The 23,559-nt window shown below is 39.9% G+C and overlaps 1 protein-coding gene across 4 annotated transcripts in view; it reads right to left on the bottom strand.

Moving 5' to 3' along the window:
• The window catches only part of LOC131218723 (MADS-box transcription factor 27-like), a 70,167-nt gene extending 63,024 nt beyond the window's left edge, over positions 1–7,143 (bottom strand). Inside the window, exons 1-2 of one of the 4 annotated variants that reach the window (XM_058213454.1) lie at positions 6,978–7,002; positions 6,695–6,901 (exon numbers count right to left, since the gene is read on the bottom strand). In XM_058213454.1, coding sequence (XP_058069437.1) covers positions 6,695–6,876 — 182 coding nt within the window. In that variant the 5' untranslated portion in view covers positions 6,877–6,901; positions 6,978–7,002. Of the gene's footprint in view, positions 1–6,694 lie in introns of all 4 variants that reach the window. The other 3 variants (XM_058213455.1, XM_058213456.1, XM_058213457.1) reach the window with 3 other exon arrangements.
• Positions 7,144–23,559: the final 16,416 nt, after the last annotated feature.

The following is a 23,559-nucleotide window of genomic DNA, read 5'->3' as shown; positions in this document are numbered from 1 at the left end:
GACCTGGGACGTGCATTGATGCCATGATGTGAATCAGTATGCTCCCTAAGACGTGTCTGATGAGAGTCCTACCTACCTACGTTAACTGTCTACTCTGTCAGCCACCAATTTTTCTGTTCACCTTGTCAATAAGAAATTGTGAATCAGATATTTTGATTCTGCCACTCTTAAGGGGTGCACCGAGATGAAGGAGACCGTCTCTGGCTCTGGAAAATCCCAGAAGGCACTCAATGTTCCTGATTCTACCTGGCTGCAGATTTTTGGAGCATGTAAAGCAACTTTTGTTATTATTTATCTTTTAGCCCGATGCTATCTGAAATGCTTCGAGGAACTTCTTGGCTGCAATGAGTGACGCCCAGCTCCCATTGAGAAAAACCAACATATCATCTGCGTACAAAAGGTGAGAGATGAGAGAGCTCCCACATTGAAACTTGAAAGGCTGACAGCAACCTGTAACCATAAGCTGAGAGAGGGTGATAGAAAAAGCTTTCATTGCAAGAATGAACAGAGCTAGGGAGAGAGGTCTCCCTGTCTCAAACCTCTTGACGACTTGAAGAACCCCACTGGTTCTCCGTTGATTAGGACCGAAAACCAATTGTTTTCCCAACACTCTTCCATTAGAGAGACCCATCTGTTAGTGAAACCAAGCTTACAAAGGATGATGTTTCCTCCTCTAACTTTCCTGTTAATCTCGCGCATCACCTCTTGGGCCAGCGCAATATTCTTCGAGATAGATCTGCCTCGCACGAATGCACCTTGTTCATGAGAAATCAGCTTCAACAGGATATTACTCAACCTAGCAGCCAGAATTTTTGCCAAGATTTTGTAAATAACATTACAGATGCTAATAGGGCGGAAGTCGGAAAATTTTTCTACTGCTAGGGATTTTGGACATGGAATCAACTAATTCATTCTGCTATACCCAACATCTTCTTTCCGCATGATTTGGAAAGCTATTGTGGGCCTTAAAAATATCTTTCTCAAAGGTGTCTCTTTCAATTTGGAAGATGGCTCTCGGATTAGATTCTAGTTGGATAGATGGATTTTAAATAAGCATTGATCTATTATATATCTATCATGGTTTAGCTAGAGTCTTTGACAACCTCTCAATTTCAATCTTTAAATGCTTCTCTTCTGCTATTTCAAAGGCTTAGTGTCGTCCTTGCACGAGGGCTCCATTAGAGTTAGAGACAAAAAGCCCTCTTGGAACTCCCTCATCTTTTGCAAAGGATCCAGCCAATCTCTGGGGTGGTTGATTGCTTATCCTAGGTGCCTTCCTCTTTGGGGAGATTTTCTACCAAGTCTTTTTTTAAATCATTTTTTACCCCTCATTGAATCAGGGAATGATATTCCCTTCCTTTGGTCTTATAAACTATTGTGGGATTAAACTTACGAGCCATATAATGAAACTTCGGGAAAGTAGTTGAGTAATGATTAAGTCATGAGATGAATGTGTGTATATATATATATATATATATATATATATATATATATATATATATATATATATATATATATAATCAATTTGTTCAAGTCATCAAGGTTGACCATTTGAGGTTATTTTTCCTACTTAGACAATTGATGAAGAAATCTAGAAAAAGGATCTCCACATGCCCCTTTTTTTTTTTAACTTAGAGAAAGCATATAATCTGGTCCTTATAGAGTTGATCTAGTGGGTGTCGGGAAAGAAATAAGTTGCAAGAGGATATCTTTAAGGATATGTATGAAGAAGCGGTAACGAATATGAGGACTACAAATGGAGAGATAAGTGAGTTTACGAGTTTTGTAGAGTTGCCAGATTGGCATTGAGCTCATACCTTTTTGCATTGGTTATAGATAAGGTAACAAGGAATTTATAGGAATAGGCCCTGTGGTAAATATTATTTGTTGATGACATAATTTTGATTGACAAGTCGAAAGACAAGGTAAACGCAAAGCTGCAATTATGGAGGGATGCTTTCAAATGGAAAATTTTTTAAATTAGTTAGATAAAAATATAATACACAGAATGTAATTTTAGTAACAATAGGAGCGAACATTAAAAAAATTGTTAAGATTACTGACCAAGAGGCACACCATTATGACCATTTTCATTATCTTTGGTCAATAATTTTAGAGAATAGAGAAAGTGAGAAGGATGGTGCTCATAGAATTAGAGCAGGGTGGATGAAGCAGAGATGTGCCTTTGGAGTCTTATACGATTGTTGCGTAAAACAAGGTTTGTTTTTACTGTGGCAACTGTTATGCGTTATGGGATTGCAAGGGATGTACCAACCGTTACAAAAAAAATGACCCATAACGGCCCTATAATGGTCCATTAAGATATCGACACATGTTTTTAAAGTTTTTTAAAAAAGATAGTAATGGCTATTATTAATGCAGGGGCATTTTCACACCGGGCTCAAGTGGGTTGACCTGTGGAATTCGGGAGTACACTCGAGGTAGGCGACCGACGGAACCCATGTGATTTGTGGCCCGTGTGAGGCAGAACTATATGATTTGGGGCCCACAATGGGGTAGAACCCATGGATTTGGGGCCCACGAGGAGGGCTCGGTCGACGACCTAACCCATGGATGTGGGGCCTGGGCTATGAGATAAAGGGATTAATTCACCATGTTCAATCAGTTCGAACTTTTAGTGCAAGTGGTTAATTGTCCTACATGAAATTGGTATCAGAATAGGAGGTATCGTGTTCGAGACTCCTCATCAGGGAATGATAGTATCACGAAGGAATGCATTCAAGGGAACTTGAGAGTAGCACCAATAGATAATAAAATGAGAGGCAATGGACTTAGAAGGTTTTGCATGTATAATGGAAACTATGATGTAATTAAAGATATGGTCCATGATAAAGTGGAATGACATGACAAAAATCGCGTAAGTGACCAAATTAATTAGGATAAAGCATTGATGATGATTCATCATTTCGTTATAAATTACAATATCAATTTTGAATACCACATTATGTATATTAGATGTATGTACTGGAGTGACCACATGATCCTACCTCTAACATACCATGTATTGGATGTAGTGTACCACATGTCCAATTTGCATGATGTGCACTCGAGTGGCCATGATTGAGGTAACTTGGATTGGCGGTCATGATCCACAAAGGGGTACAATCTAACCCTTCCACTATGTTCATCCAATTAATAATCAAGAAAAGAAATACACTCATGGCCCACATTCAAGGCAAGGAGCCATAGATTGGTTGGCTACGATTTTAAAATCTGGATTATTTTTTTTGGTCATGTTCTATCCAATGTGGGTCCCATTAGATAACAGTCTTAATAACTGAGCCGTGGGCAAGAGGATGATATATAACCCTCTTAATTACACACATTAATGCAAACGAGTTGTGTGGATTCATAGTGATGTGTTCATGACATCCACTCAAACCATCAAGCACGCCATGCCATCCCTAATCCGTCCATGGGCCAGAAAATCAAACCATTAATCCATGACTCTAGTGCTCCCTATGTTGTGGCCCACCTTAGTAATGGCTTGAAATATTTTAGGAACCAAGAGGATGTGCATGATGGTCGAAGTTTATGTCATCAACACATCATGTTGGGACTGACAGAGGTCGTTTTCACATGGCTATGATAAAAGCATATTGCACTTTGTTCATTTTCATGCAGACACAAGAATGGTGGATTGTGCCTGATAAGGAGAGAGAATTGATTCTATTTTATTCCAAGTTGAAACTCAAGTTTCAACACGATAGGCTATGATTCCAAGAAAGCATATCTATATAACCTATTTAATACTTATAAAAGAGCAAACACTTTAAATATGGAATCCTTGTATTGCTAAAACAAGATTGCATCATCCATTTCACATTCTTTCATGTGAAAAGATAACTTTAAAAGGAAAGAAAACGTCTTATTATCTATTCTAGTTGATGAGAGAACCAATGAAAAAATAAAAATAAAAAGGAGGCCTCTCATACAAAGATACTAGTGTCACCATCAACTGATAAAGAAAAAACAGTATCCTTAACTTTAAAACTTGTCAGTGAAAATAACTACGTAAAGGATAATGTTGGGAGCTAAAGAAACTAATAGATATCCTCAGTATCTCGCTTTTGATGGGTAAATGGATTATTATTTTTATTTTTTGGAGGCGTGGGGGGCCTCAAGGAGTCACTTGTAGATATTTAGATAAATCTCCACGGTAGAAATTGTGTCCGCGATCATCGAACAGTGTAAATGGTGCCACCCAAATTGGTCTGAGATAGATTGGATGATCCTAGCCATCGAGGGACAACCGAATTAAGGCTATGTTCTATAGAGGATGGTGCCCATCTGATGTTGACCACTGATCATATAGCTCTACATGGTTAGATATATGGTAAAGATGGGTCGTTTATCAAGTGTCAGGCCGAGCATGCGATGTTTCCTCAACGGGAATATCCATGTTCGTTTAGTCCTTTGAAACCATATAAATATTTCCACTAAACAATGCACATTTAGAAAGCATTTGCATCCCTATTCTTACCATTTCTTCCCAAAATGCCCTTGCTCATTACATTACAAATTTTCAAACTTTCTTTAGCTACCCCAACTCATTGCATATATCACTTTCTACTCTGCTAGGTTGCAATTTTGCAACCCTATTATATCATATGATTCCAAAAATGGCCTCAACCCATTCAAAACATACTTCACTCGTCTACATCCTACGCCCATCCTCAAGAAAGGAAGTGTATATATATCTACCTATAAAAGTAAAGGCAAATCACCATTAAAGAAGAAGAAGAAGAAGAAATGACAATACAAAGACTTTAGGGCACCATTCAAATCAAAAGAGAAAAATAAAGCTGGAAATGCTTCAATACAAGTGCATATGAGTGCAAATGTAGGTAATCAATGCATGGTATTAGTACTCTACAGCATCCTTAAAGCACAGTCGCTCAATAACTTACATCAGTTGCCTAAAACAAACCATGCATAGAAAATCAACAAATGTAGGAATTAAAAACAACAAGATTTTGCTTAAGAGACATCTAAACACCATGTATATGAAAAATTATCAAAGGGATTCTTCTCAGCTGCGTGGCTACTCGCACACATTAGCTGCGGGTCTGATTCATGTAATTAACGAGTACAAAACCCATCCAACAAAACTAAGAAAAAATGCAAAACAAATATAAAGATTTTTTTTTATATGAAATGGGAAATTGTGAAGTTCACCTAACCTCTCAAAATCTTAAGATAAAAGTTACAATAAATACTGATAATTTCATAATGGTGGGTGATCCTATTAAGAAAGAAATTATTTTTTAATGTAAATAAGATTTTTTTTTTTTTTTTTTAAATCATCACTGTCATTAAAGCATTAACCCAACTAACTAGGGTTAGGACACAGATCTCATTCCACCATTCCACTCTATCAAAAGACCATATCCTCAGTTAAACCATAGGCCACCAAGTATTTTCCTAAACCATGAAAGGAAAGATTAGGAAAAAAAAATCTTTTTTGATTAGTTGTGGTCTAAATTGTAACTCACATTTGCAACACAGCACCATTCGATCAAGCAATAGCCTCAACCCAATGTAGATGTGTTTTTCCTTATTATTTTCTAGTACTAAGTAGATTAATGATACCAAACAAGTCTCTAGGTAATTAAGAAAGAAGAATAGATTAATACCCATTAGACATTTTCTTTATGACACTGAGAATCCAAAGCAATATCAAATACACATGAAAGTAGTAGTATCGGTAGTAGTGAAGTGAGGTGCTTATTTTAAGTACCAGTCCTTATTGGAACTGAATAGAGAAGAAATGGGCATCTCTAAAATGCCCTCATTTCAATCTCCAGCTATTAATTAACAAATCACTTTCTAAACCTAGTGTTTATCATAACAGTAACCCCTAAATCATATACTTTGTTATACACTAGTTTTGTGATTATTATAATATCAACCTAGTTTGAATAGAAGAAACATCATCATCATCATCAACAGCAACAACAACAGCTACTACAATTACAGCCAATCTAAATCACTATATCTTATGAATATGATCATAATTAGGGAAATGCTTTTTGGGTCACCCCACTCTGATCACTAATTTGCTAAACTCGCTATCCTTATAGGCAATAGTTCAAAGCTTGTATCATTTGAATAGAAGAAACCACCTCTACTACAACTACTATAACAACAACTACAACAACAACAAAAATATCCAATCCAAAGTTTCTATATATCATGAATATTATCTTTGTATAATTAGGGAAATGCTAACTGGCTCATCCCACCCTATTTGTTATATGCAATAATCAAAACTTTATACTATTTCAATGGAGAAGAAACCACAACAACAACAACAACAACCACCACAACAACAATGACGACGACGATGAAAACATCCAATCAAAAAATCTCTATATCTCATGAATATTATCATTATATTATTAAGGAAATGCTTATTGACCCACCCCACTCTCATTGCTAAACACACCCAACCTTTCTACTTTTGGTTACATAAGCAAACAGTCCAAAGTATGTACTATTTTTATAACCAAAAGTAGAAATTATGGGGGTAAAAATTAAAATAGTGCCTCCCTATTATTATCATTTTTATTAACTATAATTATTATTATTAAACAAGAAATAAAACAAAAATGGCTTTGATCTCAACCATCGAATTGGGAAAAAGAGAGAAATTGTGGGATTTTCTACTAACCTGGTGTTGGCGAAATCGTAGAGCTTGCCAGTGCTTGAAAAGATCATGAGGCCCACCTCAGCATCGCACAGGATCGCCAACTCCCTCGCTTTCTTCAGCAATCCGTTCCTCCGCTTCGAGAAGGTCACCTGCCTGCTCGTCGAATTGTCGATCCGACGGATCACGATCTTCCCTCTCCCCATCTCGATCGGCGCTCGAATTCTAGATCTGAAATCACCACAGATGGACGGCTGAGAATGAGACGAGACGGATCGAAGGAAAGAGAGGAGAGGGAGAGAGAAACCTGATCTTCGATGGCTGAGAAATGGATTTCTTTTCTTCTGAGAATTTTTCGTGGGTTTTTGGGCTTTTATAAGAGGAGGGAAAAGGCGGTTTTGGAAGGTGTCATAATATAGCGGTTTTAGCGTGAAACCGGAGTGGTTTTGAGGTTGGAAAGCGGGTTTTGGTTTTGGTGCGGAGAGCGTGGTGGTTTTTTAGCAGAGTATTTTGAATTCGCCGCCAGCCATATGGATCGTCGACACGTGGGGAGTCGACTATGTGACCGTACGAGCGTGTCGGGGAGTCGATTTTGCCCTCGGGTTTTCCGACAATGACGCCTGCATCCCTACTTTTTGAATTTATGCCAAAGGAATTATTTGCTACTCTGGCTGCCTATGCTGCTTGATGCGCAGGCACATTCAGCTTGTTTATGTGAATATATTAACTATATTTAAATCGTATGAATGTTGGAATCTACTTCATGTAAGTTAATTTTAACCTCTGATTCATGGAACTTGTTTGTTGAAACAAGACTATTGGATTTTATTTTTTTTTTCATTTTAACCGTCTGATAAATGTCCAACAATCTGATTGTAAGAGAATGAAATTAACGGTAAAATTTTGTCCATGATACATATAGATTGTTTCAGAGTTGGGACGGTTTCATTTGAATTATTTTATTCATTGCATGCAATTTGTAGGTAATTTTGAATTGCCTGCGAATCATCGGTCACGCTCAAGCATCAAAGTTTTTCTATTGTGAATTTATACAGGGAGTTTATTTGTTACTCTGGCAGAGTATCACACTTGGTAAGCAGGCACTTCTAAACTGAACACGTGGTATATATTAACTTGAACTTCTCATTTCTGGAAACTAGTTTGTTGAAATAGGACCGTTTGATATTATTACTTTTAACCGTCCAATAAATGTCCAACAATCGGATGGTCAGGTTAAAAACTAATAAAGGTACATTTTTATTCAGGTACATCTGAACCATTATCTATCATTTCGACAGTTCAATTTGAATCACTTGGATGCCTATTTTGCATTTTTCAAGTAGATTTTTATGGAATTTCATGAAAATGGTCCAAAGTATGAACTTTATAAGAAAATAGCCTCTTTTTTCTTTTCTTTTTTCTTTTTTCTATTTTCTTTTTTATCTCCTCGAGGTTTTTAACTTTTTACAAGATCGACTAAGATGTCATTGCTTTTATCAGTTGTGTCTATTTCTACTTTTACTTGCACGAGGAGTTGTGAAGCTCTAATTCCAATATATGGCGTGGCTATCAAGGGGTAATTGGGACCACTTAAAGGCAGATCCAATCAATTCATTTTCTTCACATGGTCCACTATTCCAATGAGAATGCACTAATTTTAGTAAGATTTGAGTTCTCTACGGCACACAACAAAGGTAGTAATAGTCATTCACTCTCAACTATTTATTTATAATGTGGTCTATTTTATCTGTGGATGTGCCTCATTCTTTGGCCCGTGACTTTAAATTAAATTATGAATCAAATGAATAGAGTAGATTTGACACATATTCTGTAGTGGGTCCCATAAGCCTTAAAATCCATTAACCACGACCCTTAACACATGACAACCAAGACCATTACCAAATGATAAGTATAACTCAAAACCTTAACATATGACAATAATGACCTTGACAATTAACATATGACAACTACAATCATGACTATTAACTCATGACAAGCACAACCCTTAACATATGACAAGCATGACTCTTAATACATAACAACAATTAAGTGCCCATAATGACAACCTTGATCCTTATGTAGTAAGGCTCATGTGTTAAGGGGAGAAATGTGTACTTGATCCAATTCTCTGCTGATGGGGAGGAATGTACACCAGACATAATTCCCACACTGAAAAATAAAATGTAGAAGAATACTCCATTGAAGAATAGAGCGTATGATCATGGCGGTGGGTCCCACAGGTTGTGGTTGTCATATGCAAAACGGTCATTTTTTTCAAGCCAAAGTGTACAGAAATGCGTATGCTAGAGAATGTGATGCTAATAGCCATACAACAAAAAAGAAACTTCACCGAAAGGTGGCGGTGGGTCCCATGGAGGAAGGTTAAGCAGAGGCTCTATAAAATAAAAATAAAAACTTAAATGCATCTTCCAACCAACTTGACCCTACTTAGGGGTTTTTTGACATCGTCTATGAGGCTCACCGTGAGGTATGTGTCGAATCTACTCCGAACATTAGAGTCAGAATTTCATAAAAGGCTATGTGCTAAAAACTAAGCCACATCCACAAATAAGGTGGACCACACCAAAAGAATATAGTTATGAGTGAATGACTACTATTATCAGTGATAGTGGGTCATAGAAAGCTTGTGTCTAACTGAAATTAGTATCTTCTTGTTATTAGAGAGAACATTCGTAGTAGAATTGAAGCCCTAATCTCGGAGTAGGTTTAAATAGTCTGATTTCCACAACTCTATATAACAGATCTGGTTGGACCAAACATAACCGTCGGTTAAACTGAATCAACGTAAATGGATTTTCGATTAAATCAAAATTGACTAAAACATCACAGCATGCAACCTGAGAATTCTCCAATTTTTTGTCGAATCGAAAATGACTTCATTGGAACTAAATATGAGCTTCTCTGTATAGTAAATATAGCAAAATCAAAGGTATCTTGCACAACAACACCAATACTTGAAGATTAAGTGACGATGTCATAGAAAAAATGGTTAAATGTTCTCTTCTCTAAGCCTTCCCTCCCACAATTCTTGGGTAAGAAGCTTTGAAGACATCATGGACAAAATCATAAAATGTTCCTCCCTCTCTGTAAGATTATTCTCCCAAAGGTTCTGATTGAGAAGCTTTGAAGATTAGACAATGCATCCTAAAGAAAGGAGACGGGTTTCATATGAGGAGGTCCTAAGAGCAGGTCGCGATTTGGAGAGCTCCAATTATCTTTTCTAACCAAGAAGTGCAAGTATTCTTCCTTCCCAACTGACATTTTCAATCAAGGCCACCATCTTGCATCAAATATTGAGTAGAGTTAGAAACCTAAGAGCTCTTATCATATTTTTTTTAAGAAAAGGGTCAAAACTCTTCCATCTTCACTCACATCTAGATTTCAGCTAATCCAAGCAACTCATTTACTACCTTTTTTTATTTTGGAAAAGGGCCTTAGCCCTAAATTCATTGATCTGAAACTTTACAATCATTCAGGAGGCCCCAACAAAAAGGGAGGCGGCCGCACCTATCATATACCTCAAGCTACACCTGGACGAAAGAAAAGAGAGAAAACCTACACAAAAGGCTAGACAAAAGGAAGGAAGACAAAAACCTAAAGACCAAAATCTGACCATCATAAACCTCTGATAGAACCAATCCCTGAATTGTCTAGGACTAATGACCCTTTAATTGACCTTGGGAGATGCGAGCGAAGGAGGAAAGTTCTGTGGGGGATCCGTTACTAGCCAACCTTGCTAGTGCATCTGCCACACGGCATTCCCTTCTCTGTAAGTATGCTGGATCACGAAGTTTAACCTGTAGGACAAATCTCTAATCTTCCCCAAGATATACCAAATATTCCATAGATTGGAGGAGCCCGAGACCTTCAATTCATCAGCAATAACCATGGAGTCAGTTTCTATAATGATATTCTGCAGGCCCATTTCAGCACAAATGTTGAGGCCGTCAAGCATGGCCCTAGCTTCCACTGAAGTGTTGGAAGAAAACCCATAGTGCTTGTGGAAGGCGAAGATAAAATGATCCCGGCAGACACCACCGCCCCCACTCTCGCCAGGATTACCACGCGAAGAACCATTAGTGTTGAGTTTTAGCCACTGGTCCAGCAGTTTAAACCACCTGATAATTTCAGGCCTGGGGGAGGAGGGGGGCGGAAGGAGGGGGGAGCTTTCAGATTTGAGAAGAGAGACTATCAACCATGGAGCCAGAATTAGAAGCTTGAATGAGAGATCCAATCTATTGGATCCATCTGAAGACCCTGAAAATAATTGTGGGCAATGACATGGGCTTGTCGTTGAAATGAGTTGCGTTGCGCGCAGTCCACAGTTCCCAAACAATAAAACATGGGAGAAGGCCCATCAAGGTCTTGTTTCTGGTATTGGTGCTGGCCATCGGAGACCACTGAGCAACTCGCTGGAGAGTGGTTACGTTGTGGAGGACTGGGATATCAAAATGACCATTGAAATAGTCCCACACAACAGTTGTTGATCTGTCGGTGCTCAGGAAATGATCCAGCATCTCCACGTCACTGTGCTAGGGGAGAAGCAGAGAAGTGCTGGACTGACCCCTGGTCAAGTGAGAGGAAGATGTCCTAGCTGGAGGAGAGGCGGCATGAGAGCAACAGCATTTACATCGTGAAGCAAGGTGGATACCAAAAAAATGAATTGCAGCATCGACTGGAACAGCTGCGTGGACGGTTTTCCAACCAAAGACTGTTAATTTTGGAGGGAGATAGCGGTTCCACAGTCATTTGGACCATGCTGGCTTGAGCGAATGTTGTCTGATGCCGTTCCAAGAAGACTTCAGGGAGACAGTGCCCTTCGACGAAAGGTCCCAAATGAATTTGTCCTGTCTGTTGGAGATGCCTACATCAGTAGCCGAAATGTGATGCAGGGCTAATGGGGATATAATGTTCCAGATATCAGATAAGGACCAGCTACCAGAAATGGGGTTGAAGTCTTTAACCTGAGTCGCTTGAAGATGATGAGGAATGGGGCTGACAGCGGCCCCACCTAGAATGCCTTTACCAGTCCAATTTTTATACCAAAAGCTGACGTTACCTTTCCCAATCAACCACCTAGAGTGGAGAAGAGTGAATGTCAAAGCAAAGAGGATCTCTTTCCAATAGGGGGAAGAAACTGACCCGCTCATTTACTACCTTATTTACATCACTTTTTACCTACTGTGTTACTATAATACATCCCTCTCATGTATCCCTTGCTTTTCATTTGCTTTATTTTTTGCTTTATTCATTTACTTATTTTTAAGCAATAATTTAGAATTAAAATTTCATTAATCTTAAATCCTATAAAGCAAAGATTGTATGTTTATACAAACAAAGAATGGTGCCTCACACTTTCCTGTAACTTGAGCTCTTGGCATTTGTGAACATAGATCACTTAGAGTCATCTAAATCCAAATTCATCTTGAGCTCTAGGTCACCTTGGTTTTACTGTCTTTAACCTATCATAGGTTCAAAAGTTTTACTAGTGGTGACTTTAAATATTTTTATCTCTTATTGTATCATTCCTTTTCTTCACCGATCAATTCCATAGCCACACCATGTGCATTCCAACCCATAACCCATGGTAGCTAGGTGGAAACCTTCCATATAAGTCTAGATAGCTGAGAATCTGCCCCACTTGTACAAAGTCAAACGCAAGTCCAAGGAACTATAGTCTGGTTATATTGATATGACAAAACCTACCGCAGACAGAAGATGCTCTCAAAATCCCCATGCTAAAAGATCCCAACTGCCTATCTACAAGTGTGCAAATTGAATAATGGTTCACATTCGATGGGAAAAATGGAGAAAGATTGAAACATTAGGTGTTAACTATAATGCGAAATTGTAAAGGACCGTGCTATGCATCAAGTATAAAGATCAAATAAACTAAATAAATTATGTACCTGATTGGGACAACATCGTTGTAGGCTAGATGTTGTAGTCTTCTGCACCTCACACCCTTTAGAGAAGCACCGGGATAGGAATAGAAGCCTTGGCCATATGTAGGCTTAGGACGTAGCCATGCTTAAATATTTTAGAGGGCTAACGTGTTTGTAACCCATCAAAACTCTTTTCCTTAGGCTCTATATAAATTTGTTAACCATAGTCCAAGTAGAACATTGTACATCTAATACAGTTATAGCGCACCATGTTAGAGAACCTCGGAAGCACACAGAGATGAATCAAGCAAAGTACTCCAATCGCACAATCAAGTTCAAACACAAACAAAACAAATTTTATATGGAAAAACCCATGTGGAAAAAAACCAAGGCGCAAAGCGATAGTGATGCACTATGAAAGCAGAAAATTATAATTGATAGAGATTACCAATCCAAACAAGCTTTGAATCTCCCTTACAAGCCCAAGCTATGCCCTTGAATCCCTCAGAAATGAATTAGAAACCCTAGAACTCCTCTATATTTCTCCCAAATTCTTATTACACCTATATATATATATATATATATATATATATATATATATAAAAGCCTTATAAGGAATCATAATCGGAGTAGGAAACAAATCCCGCACTTACGGTATCCTGTGTGCATGCTTGATGGCACCTTTGATAGGACTTCGATAGTATCGACGACTTGTCGATAGCATCGAATACCTTTAATGGCATTGAGAAAACACCAAAACGTTCTAACGATAAAACATAAATTTTTTGAATTTTTTCAATGGCATCAAGCATATGTCGATGGCATCGACGGACTTTATTATTTATAGATTTAAGACATCAACAACACACCACTCTTACATGATTTTAGATGAATCATAACTCTATGGAATCTACTGGTATGCCCGATCACATTATCCTACCCTTAGCAAATTCTGATACCCTTAGCAAATTCTGACAGTTGATCACTACGGCCCACCGTATAGAGTTATTACATTAGGATCTTTCAATCTACGAGATCTCGTGGCATTCCTTAACATTAGCCTGTCCCATCGAACTGATGACCTGGATCACGGAGCAATGGGTCCCACGAGTACGAATCACTTGCTTTATTTGAATGACCAATGAATCCAGTCAGAGCGCATACTATTCTTATATGGTCAATTCGAGGATTATAAATGGTTTGGACTCCTGTGTTATTTTTGCATCATTTCAACGATGGTGATCAACCATCCTCCTCGTACGTGGGACCGATGACCGTTGCTCACCGTAGATGGAGAATATCTCTAAAATCACACCGTTCAATCAATCCTAACTTTCCAACTAACATCTGTCAAATGCATAGTTAATATTATCTTACTAATGCAATTTTTTTCGGGTTATGCTTCATCCACAGGGCCTGGATTGCCATACAACTATCCACGTGTATGTTTCAAGAGCCTCCATTAGTTTTTAAATGGTGCAAAACGAACATAGGAGTGGCCCCATCTCAACCTTTTCCTTGGGTGGAGGATCTTTGATTCCTCTTTGCAAAAGCTTGAAATGAATACTGCCCTTAGGCTTTTGGTTTGTGCAAGTGGGTCCCATAGTTCGGCCATCCAGACCAGTGGTGTGATGGGCTCTACCGTTGACGGACCGATCATCTCCATTCAGCCGCTTTTCAAGAGATTCGTATGGATCGAATATGATTTCCATCCGTTTGAAAGTTTCCACATGCAAATCCATGCTTTTTAGATATGTGACGTGTGGCCAACCGTGTCGATGGCATCCCAATGATAAGCTTTTGTTGATGGGCCCACTTAGAATCAGCAGTTTCCGGCCCCACACGTACGTTGAGGCAAATAACTGGGATTGAGTACTACCCCGCTCTCGGGGGGCCACCATGATGTATTGGTTTAATCCACACGGTCCATCGATTTTTTCATATCATTATAAGATATCATGTCAAAAATGAGGCAGATCCAAGGGTCAAGTGGATCACACCATAGAAAGCAGCGGTGATAACGACACCCACCGTTGAAACCTTCCAGAGCCCACCATGATGGTTAATTGCAATCTAACCTGTTCATAAGGTCACGTAGATCAGGATGAAGGGAAAACAAATATATCAGCTTGATTCAAAACTTTTGTGGCCCCACAAAAATTTCTACCGTATATTTTAAATCCCCACCTTGTGGTCCAGTTGAGCGTGGAAGTGCCTCATTTTTGGGCTTGTGCCCTAAAATAATCATTACCCATTTACATGCAGAGCCGTAGAAGTTAGCCCTAGGAAGGTTTCAAAGGTGGATTTTATTATTGTCACTGGGTCCTATGATGTGGTCCACTTGAGCCGTGGATCTGCCCTTTTTTTTTAGATCATGCCCTAAAACGATCTTTCAAAATGGATGGACGGCGTGGATAAAGCAGATATATCACTGTGGGCCCCAAAGACTACCCTGACAGTACCGAGTCCGTCCAAGTGGGAGCCGGACACAATCCGCGTCGGTGCAACATGAAATAGAAAACACATATGAAGACGTAAGTGTCATTTTCAACTACGTCAGGGTTATATTTGTCTTTTCTTATGTTCTTTCTTTCTCCTAGTCTTTCGGGTTCGTTAGGTCGGTCTGAAACGAATCATAAGCCAGTAGTATGGAGCGAGGGGACTCGAAGGAATGTGAGAGGTGCCACGTGTCATTGACACATGACCGAAGAGAGAGAAAGAGGACCCGATTAAGAAAAAGAGAGAAACGAGAAAAGAAAGCGTTTTCTTTGTTTTTTTTGGCTACTTCGGGAGATTTCCAAATAAGGCAAGGCCGGCTGGATTTCATGCATGCAACTCCAGGAGCGAAAAGGGCCTGTCTTACGTTTTTTTTCGTCTCTCTCTCCTCCCAAGTTGGTTGGAAGTTGGAACTGTCAACCATCAACACACCCATCTAAAATTCCATACACCTTCTTAATATGTATACACCGTTTCCAATGTACTTCCATGGCACGTAGCGTATATACACATGATATATATATATACCTTCAATCTTCGTTAAAGTATTTACAATTTAGTGGCATGGTGCACATGCATGTACTTATACCATGTACAAACCTTCATTAATTTTATAAGAATTTTAAGTGGTTAAATATACATGTGGTACTCAAATGGGATTTGGTTGAATGGCTAATGTCGTGTGCTTGCGTGAGTTCAATTTTTCTATTTGAAATCATCTTATGTGTGTAGTTTACGGATGATTGTGTGTGTCCACAGGGATGTTGGACACGGTGGTGGATTTGTGCAAATCCAAAACCGTGTAAGGATCTTTGAGCTAGTTGTGCATACCGTGTGAGCTATCTGTGAGTTTAGATTTTTTTTTTTCTAAGTTTAGATTGCTAACTGTCTTAGGATAAGCAGTAGATTTCTTTCTAGATTTTTTCTTTCTTTAGCTGCCCTTAGGAAGCATCTAGATGGAGATTTTTTTGTCTTTTCACATAAGGAGAAAAGCCTATAAATGGCACCAGTATAATCGTTTCCAATTCATTCAAACAGTTCAGTAGTTCAGCTCTTTTCGCTTTCAGTTTTTTTTTTTTTTTTTTTTTTTTTTTTTTTTTGTTCTACGATGGTTGTAGCCACACAACAACAAGAAGTTGGGTTATAGACCCAACAAAGTGGTATCAGAGCCTGCCGATCCTTGGGCCTCATCAGCCGTGAGAAGGAGGTCCTGCACTACTTGTTTTGGGTCTGAAATACCCAAAACAAATTAGTCGTGGGAAGGAGGTCCTGCACTCACTGTTTTGGGTCTACAAATACCCAACAAAAAAAAAAAAAAATCAGCCGTGAGGAAGCTGAACTGCATTCCAGTTGAACTGTTTTGGGTCTAAAATACCCAACAAAGATGTTTCTTCTTCATCATTTTTTTTATGTCCAGATTTTTTCTTGTAAAATCTGCCAAGCCTGCTGTCTAGATTTTGCTTGAAACATCTATCATTTTTCTTCTTCTTTTTCAGCATTTCAATAGTGGATGGTCTATAAACTATTGTAAGTTCTAGTAGTATATATATCGTCCATCACGATCATCAAACTATCCAGATTTTTTGATTTGTAAAATCTATTAGTTTTTTTTCTCAAGTAGTGGACGGTCCTTGAACTTTAGCAGCATATATATATTGAAATATTTTAATGGTAAGCACAATACAATCTTAAATACCCAAGTTGTCTAAGGACAACTACGAAAACTGGTGCATATAAATGAAAGATTTATTTGGATCTCAAGATCTTTGGCAGATCATCACCGACGGGTACGAAGAGCCCGCAACGGAGCAAGAAGCTGCCTACACCGCCGAACAAAAGGTCAATATTAAGGATCAAAGAAAGAAAATTAAGAAAGTTCTTTTCCTCATCTATCAAGGGTTGGATGATTCCACCTTTGAACGGATCACTAAAGTAACATCATGTAAGCAAGCATGGGAGACCCTTAGCACCATCTTTAAGGTTGTTGATCGTGTCAAAAGGGTTTGACTCCAAACCCCTATAGCAGAGTTCGAAGTGACTCATGGCGATCGCGCCCGCCGCGTTCCAACGCCGTGACTTGCGCACCGAACCGATACCGAGGCAAGAAGATGTCGGTCCGCGTTTATTCCGAAGAAACACCGCGTGTTGGGGATTTCGAGGAAATCTCTACACAATTAGTCCCACTAATTAACCATAAATGCAACCATACCTCAAAGTACTTCACCCATTCCCTCTTTTTCCAAAAGTCCACCATCTTTCCACCTCACCATTCCTCTTTTTCTCATTTTCAACCACAACCATCTCTCTTCTCCACCAATTTCAAACTAAACCATACCTCTCATCACTCCTTTCTTACAACCATCACTCCACCCATCCCTCCATCCATTATTTCTATCTCTCCCTCTCATTCTCTAGCAATTTTTCCAAATCCCATGAGAAACTTCTCACATCCAACACTCTCCCTCAACTTCAAGTGTGGCCCACCCTCTCATCTCCAATCTCAACCATTCACCTTTCATCAACTTCCGTTAAAAGTGAAGGTAAGGAGCTAAGGAGTCCAAGGGAGCAAGGAGAAGGAAGATAAGGTGGGTGATCCACCATTAAATCTTGATCTTTAGGGTCCACTTGTTGGTGGGACCCATTTGGATGTATGTGATTTTATCAAGAGGGCCCATAGTGGCGGGGTTCCTCTATCTCACCGTGTACCTCTCTCTCTATCTCTCTCTCTTTCTTTCTTTGTAATGGTGTGGATCCCACCAATATGTGTTACATCTACTCCGTCCATCTACATCAGACGGTGTGGCCCACTCTATTACAAGTGATGATCCACACCATCCACTGTTTGGATGGGTCCAATACATCTATATATATATGTATATATTTATATGTGTATATTTTATATAATATACATATAACATATATAACATAATATGTATTTTATATATATACTATAAGATATATATAAGTAGTGGTGGGCCATGTCTACGTGGGACCCACCACAATGATGAGAATTTGTAAATCGTCCAGCGTCCCTGGACGCTGGACGTTGCAAGCAGGGCTTAAAAAAAAATAAATAAATAAATAAATAAATAAAAGGGAGAGGTGGGCCACTCATGCAGGCCCCACCTTGATGTATATGTAAGATCCAAGCCGTCCATGTTGTTCCTCAACTCATTTTAGGCGTTGAGCCGAAAAATGAAGTTGATCCCATTTTCTGGCGGGCCATACCATGGGAACTAGTGGTATTACCCTTAAAATCCACCGTGACCCTTCTATTTGCCAAAAATAGGGCGAATATTGGACTCCTTGGGTCGGTCTTGGACCAAGGAATCCAATGGTTGGTGTGGATCTTACTAAAGCGGGCCCCACCTGGGAAAAACCGCGGAAAAACTCCGTTTCAAAAAAAAAAAAAAAAGGAAGGAACCAGCAGCAGCAGCCGCTGCCACTGGCAGAACGCGCAGGCAGCGCCTGCGCTGGGCTGCCTGACGGACGGACGTGCTGGGGCTCACGGCCCCAGCTGTGGGCCCCACCTTGGCTCCTTTCGACCATCAACACCGTGCATTCAATGGGTACCCTCGGTCCACACGTTCACCCCAAAAATCAGCCTTATACTAAACTCAGGTGGGCCATATCATTTAAACTGATGTGAAGACATGTCAAAACATGCAAAATCGCCTGGTGGGGCCTACCAGAGTTTTGGATGTCAGTGAAATTTGGCCTGGACCGTTAGTCCAGTGGGACACCCAAAATGGGTGGGCTGGATCGTGGACCACATCACGGTGGGCCCTAGGTTTGGGTGGCCTCGTTAACATTAATGGCAAATAAACATTACAGCGGGGCCCGGTCCAGACCAGCCCGTATGAAAATAAATATTACGGTGGGCCCCTCCACCTCGTGGCCCTGTGAACAGATTGTATAGAAAATAAACATCACAGTGGGCCCATTTAAAAATAATAATAATAATAATAAATAAAATATAAATAAATATCGGTGGGCCCATTTTGTATATAAAAAAAAAATAATAATAATAATAAGTATCAGTGGGCCCTATCCAGGCCCACGTGACCTTATGAATAGATTGGATGACAAATAAAAACTACTGTGGGCTCTACCCTGGTCCACATAACCTTATGAACAGTTGGATGGAAAATAAACATTATAATGGGCCCTAAGTTGGGTGGAAAATAAACATTTTATTGGGTTCTAAGCTGGGTGGAGAACAAAATATGGCCAGTCCTACTTAGGACCTGCCTATGTATGTATTGTAATCCACGCCCTCTATTAGTGTGGGTTCCATCATGATGTATGTGTTTTATCCAACTGTCCAACTGTATTGGAGATAATTAAGACCCACTGTGGAGGCCCATCTTCATGTATTAAGTGATCCTTGTTAAGGCCCACCTTGATTTGTATTAGGCCCATGTTATGAGGCCCATTGAGGTCCACTTTGATATAGATATGGGGCTCATGTTATGTAGCCCATTTGATGTATTTGGGTCCTTAGGTCAAGGCCCAATTAGATGTATAAAAAAGCCCATTACAATATGTACTCCATGGAAGGCCATTCCTCGGGAGCGATGTTGGTTTGACGTCCACATTGATAATGTTGGTTAAATGTCTGCATTATAACTCTCCCTAAGGCCCACTGATAGGCCCAAACTTGTGGTAAGTAGGCCGTCTAGGCCCATCTCCATTATATCTAGAGCCCATCTCTTTATACATGTTTAGTATAGATCCATGATTCATGATCATTCGCACCATATGTATGCCTGATGTGAGGGTGACCGATCATAGCATATACCTTTGGATAGACTTTTTATGGGCTCCCTGATAGGCGGAATTGCCTCATATAAGTGCATGGTATATACAGGACTGTTGCATGACTGATAGTGTGACTCATGCACTTGCATTTGTGTGATTGTAGTTACTGTATGCCCTAGCGACATCAGGGCCATAGCCTCCATAGACACATCGTGGATGGCTGAGTCGGATACCAGAAATATTTGGTTCTAGCATACGGGCGCCATAGACGTCCCTGGGTGAAAATCCCTAAACCCGATGGTACCAGAGGATGACTCCAATGTCGAGACCGAGTGGATATATGAGCGCACGAGGGCCGAATACCAGGAGGCCGCGTCTCCCACTGTGTCGTAGTCGGTTGGAAAGGGGTGTGGCCTTACTCGCCCGAGGGTAGGGGGCAATACTAGGCGAGTTTGACTACTCGCGAATGGGTCCGCTATCGACGTGCGGATAGGTATTGCCGATATTGGCCGGCGGATAGTGAGGTTTCTTACGCTCACTTGGATCGTGCGGCTAGGAGAGCGACAGTTGCCATTTGGAGTGTATTAAACCCCTGTGATTATCCAAAGAGAACTGTACCGATACATGTTGAGGATTGGCATGCTTGAGTTGCATCTTGCATCGCATGGCCGTGTTATGGCCGATAGCATTCATATCTTGCACCGCATAGCCTGGTAGGCTGATTGCATTCTTGTGCTCATCACCATGATTTCGCATCACTCGACCTTGCATTTTGAGCACGTTTATATCTGCGCACACACTTACACCACCCTCTAAGCTTTCCATAAGCTTACGCACGATTGATGCGTGCGAGTGACGCCAGGACGCAATGCGCACCATAGTCTCGCCTGTAGTTGGAGCGTGCGAGAGCTTCGGAGTTTTATTTCTTTTATTACATTGTATTTTCCCTTTCTCGCCGTATTGTACTAAAAAGTTTTTGATCATAATGGATTTTGTGGTGGTGTTCTTGTGGTTATTGTTTGTAGGTTATGCTTTTGTTATGCTCATTATGAATCAGACTGATGATTTGAAACCCTCCTTGTAGTATCCCAGGATCGGAACCTAGTGAATGGGTGTCGGGATCCGAGAATAGAGTTCTACGGAGGCTGTCGGCGCCGAATTCAGCGATCGGGAATTTTGTATCAAGGGTTGGATGATTCCACCTTTGAACGGATCACTAAAGTAACATCATGTAAGCAAGCATGGGAGACCCTTAGCACCATCTTTAAGGTTGTTGATCGTGTCAAAAGGGTTTGACTCCAAACCCCTATAGCAGAGTTCGAAGTGACTCACATAAAGGAATGTGAGAATATTGCTGATTATTTTTCACGATTACTTGTAACTGTCAATAATCTAAAAAGAAATGGTGAAAAGATTGAAGATGTCTGAGTTATTGAAAAGATACTTAACTCCGATCCCTCACAACCAAGTTTGAGCATGTGGTTGTGGCGATCGAAAAATCAAAAGATATTGAGAAACTCTCTATTAAGGAGTTAATGGGATCGTTGCAAGTTCATGAGCAACGAATGCAAAAGAATATTAGTTCCATACCAATGGAACAAGCTTTGGAGTCAAGATTGACTTTGAATGATAACAATGGTGGACGTGGAAGTTCACAACGTGGTGGACGTTTTGCTAACAATCGCGCAAGAGGCAGAGGGCGTGAATACCAATAAAGCCATGGCCAAAAACAGCAGAAAAATACAATTTTCGTTGAAGAGGAAATGGTAGAGGCAGATCGATGCATGGACGAGGAAGTACAAAGAACATCCATTGCTATAATTGCAACAAGCTTGGCCACTATGCATCTAATGTTGGAGCAAGCTGGTGAATCAAGACGAATGATCCAACTATGCCGAAGCATCAGGACATAAACAAGAAAGTCCCACACTTCTCCTTGCACAAGAGAAAGGCAGTGATCAACAAGATATATCGTATCTCGACACGGGTGCAAGCAATCACATGTGCGGCGACAAGAAACTCTTTGTGGAACTCACAGAAGGATTTCATAGTGATGTAACGTTTGGAGACTCATCAAAAATGCCGATGAAATGTAAAGGCAAAATCAAAAAATCTTTCAGAAGAATGGTGTTCCAAATTATATCTCCAATATGTACTACGTGCCCAACATGAAAAGTAATATGCATGAATGTTTGATTGTGAAAGTCCAGATAGCGAAGAATCGTATGTTTCATCTTCATATAAATATAATGTTTGAGAAGTGTTTTTATGGAAAAGCAAAGAATGATTCCTGGATGTGGCATCTTTGCTTTGGTCATCTAAATTTCAGTGGCCTGAAACTTCTGTCCTCATCAAGCATAGTGCATGGCTTGCCTGCTATTAAAGCTCCAAAACATATGTGTGAGGCATGCACACTTGGGAAACTACAAAGGAACTCCTTTCCGAGTAGAGTATCCCGAAGAGCAAGAGAACCATTGCAATTGGTTCACACTGACATATGTGGACCATTGGAGCCAATCTCTCTTGGAGGTAATAAATACTTTATTACCTTCATTGATAATTTCAGTAGAAAATTATAGGTGTATGTAATCAAAGAGAAGACTGCTGTTTTTACTATTTTCAAAAATTTTAAGGCCTTTGTTGAAAAAGAAAGTGGTCTTAAAATCAAAAGCCTCCGATCTGACAGAGGTGGGGAGTACACCTCAAATGTTTTTTTAGAATATTGCAGAGAACATAGCATTAAGCAATAGCACACTGCAGCGTACATGCCACAACAAAATGAAATTGCAGAACGTAAGAACCACACCATCCTCGATATGACAATGACCATACTGAAGGAGAAAAGTCTGCTAAAGAATTTCTGGACAGACGCAATTGCATATATTGCCTATCTGCTCAATAGGTGTCCAACCAAGAGTGTCAGATTTCAGACATCGTAGGAAGTACGGAGTGGATACAAGCCGAGCGTGGCACACCTTAAGATCTTTGGGTGTGTCGCCTACACTCAAGTTCCATAAGCGAGAAGGAAAAAGCTTGATGATCGTGGCAAGAAGTGTATTTTCATCGGCTACAGTGAAGAATCAAAAGCGTACAAGCTTTATAACCCACTAACCAATAAGGTGGTGGTAAGTAAAGATGTAATGTTCTACGAAGAAGAATCCTAAAAGTGAAACCAGGAAGATTCGGCTAAAGAAAGTCAGGTTGAGGCCAAAGAATATGAAGAAGAGAGGCATGTGGGTCAAGAGTAGACACCCACTTCACCCCCTTCGAATCGCAGAAGTCCGAGAGTATGTTCCATCTCCCCTGGAAGCACTTCATCAAATCCGAATTCAGCTAGCACATCTTCATCCAATTCTCCTTCACCCTTTGCTCCTATAAAAATGAGAAGCCTCAATGACATCTACGCAGAAACTGAGGAAGTGAATTTACTCTGCCTGTATACGGACCACGAGCCTCTCACATTCGAGGAGGCTGTGAATGAAGAATATTGGAGAAAGGCTATGGAAGAAGAGATTCATGCCATTGAGAAGAATCAAACATGGGAGTTGACCTCACTCCCTAAAAGCCAGAAGACCATTGGTCTCAAATGGGTGTACAAAATCAAGCGGAATATCGATGGTAAGATCGAACAATATAAGGCAAGGCTCGTAGTAAAAGGTTACAAACAGAAATATGGGGCAGACTATAAAGAAGTTTTCGCCCCAGTTGCTCGCCTTGACATTGTTA

Source organism: Magnolia sinica, chromosome 11, assembly GCF_029962835.1.
Source record: "Magnolia sinica isolate HGM2019 chromosome 11, MsV1, whole genome shotgun sequence".
NCBI lineage: Eukaryota > Viridiplantae > Streptophyta > Magnoliopsida > Magnoliales > Magnoliaceae > Magnolia > Magnolia sinica.
The sequence above is the reverse complement of the archived record's forward strand: the minus strand, read 5'-3'. Positions and strand labels throughout refer to the sequence as shown.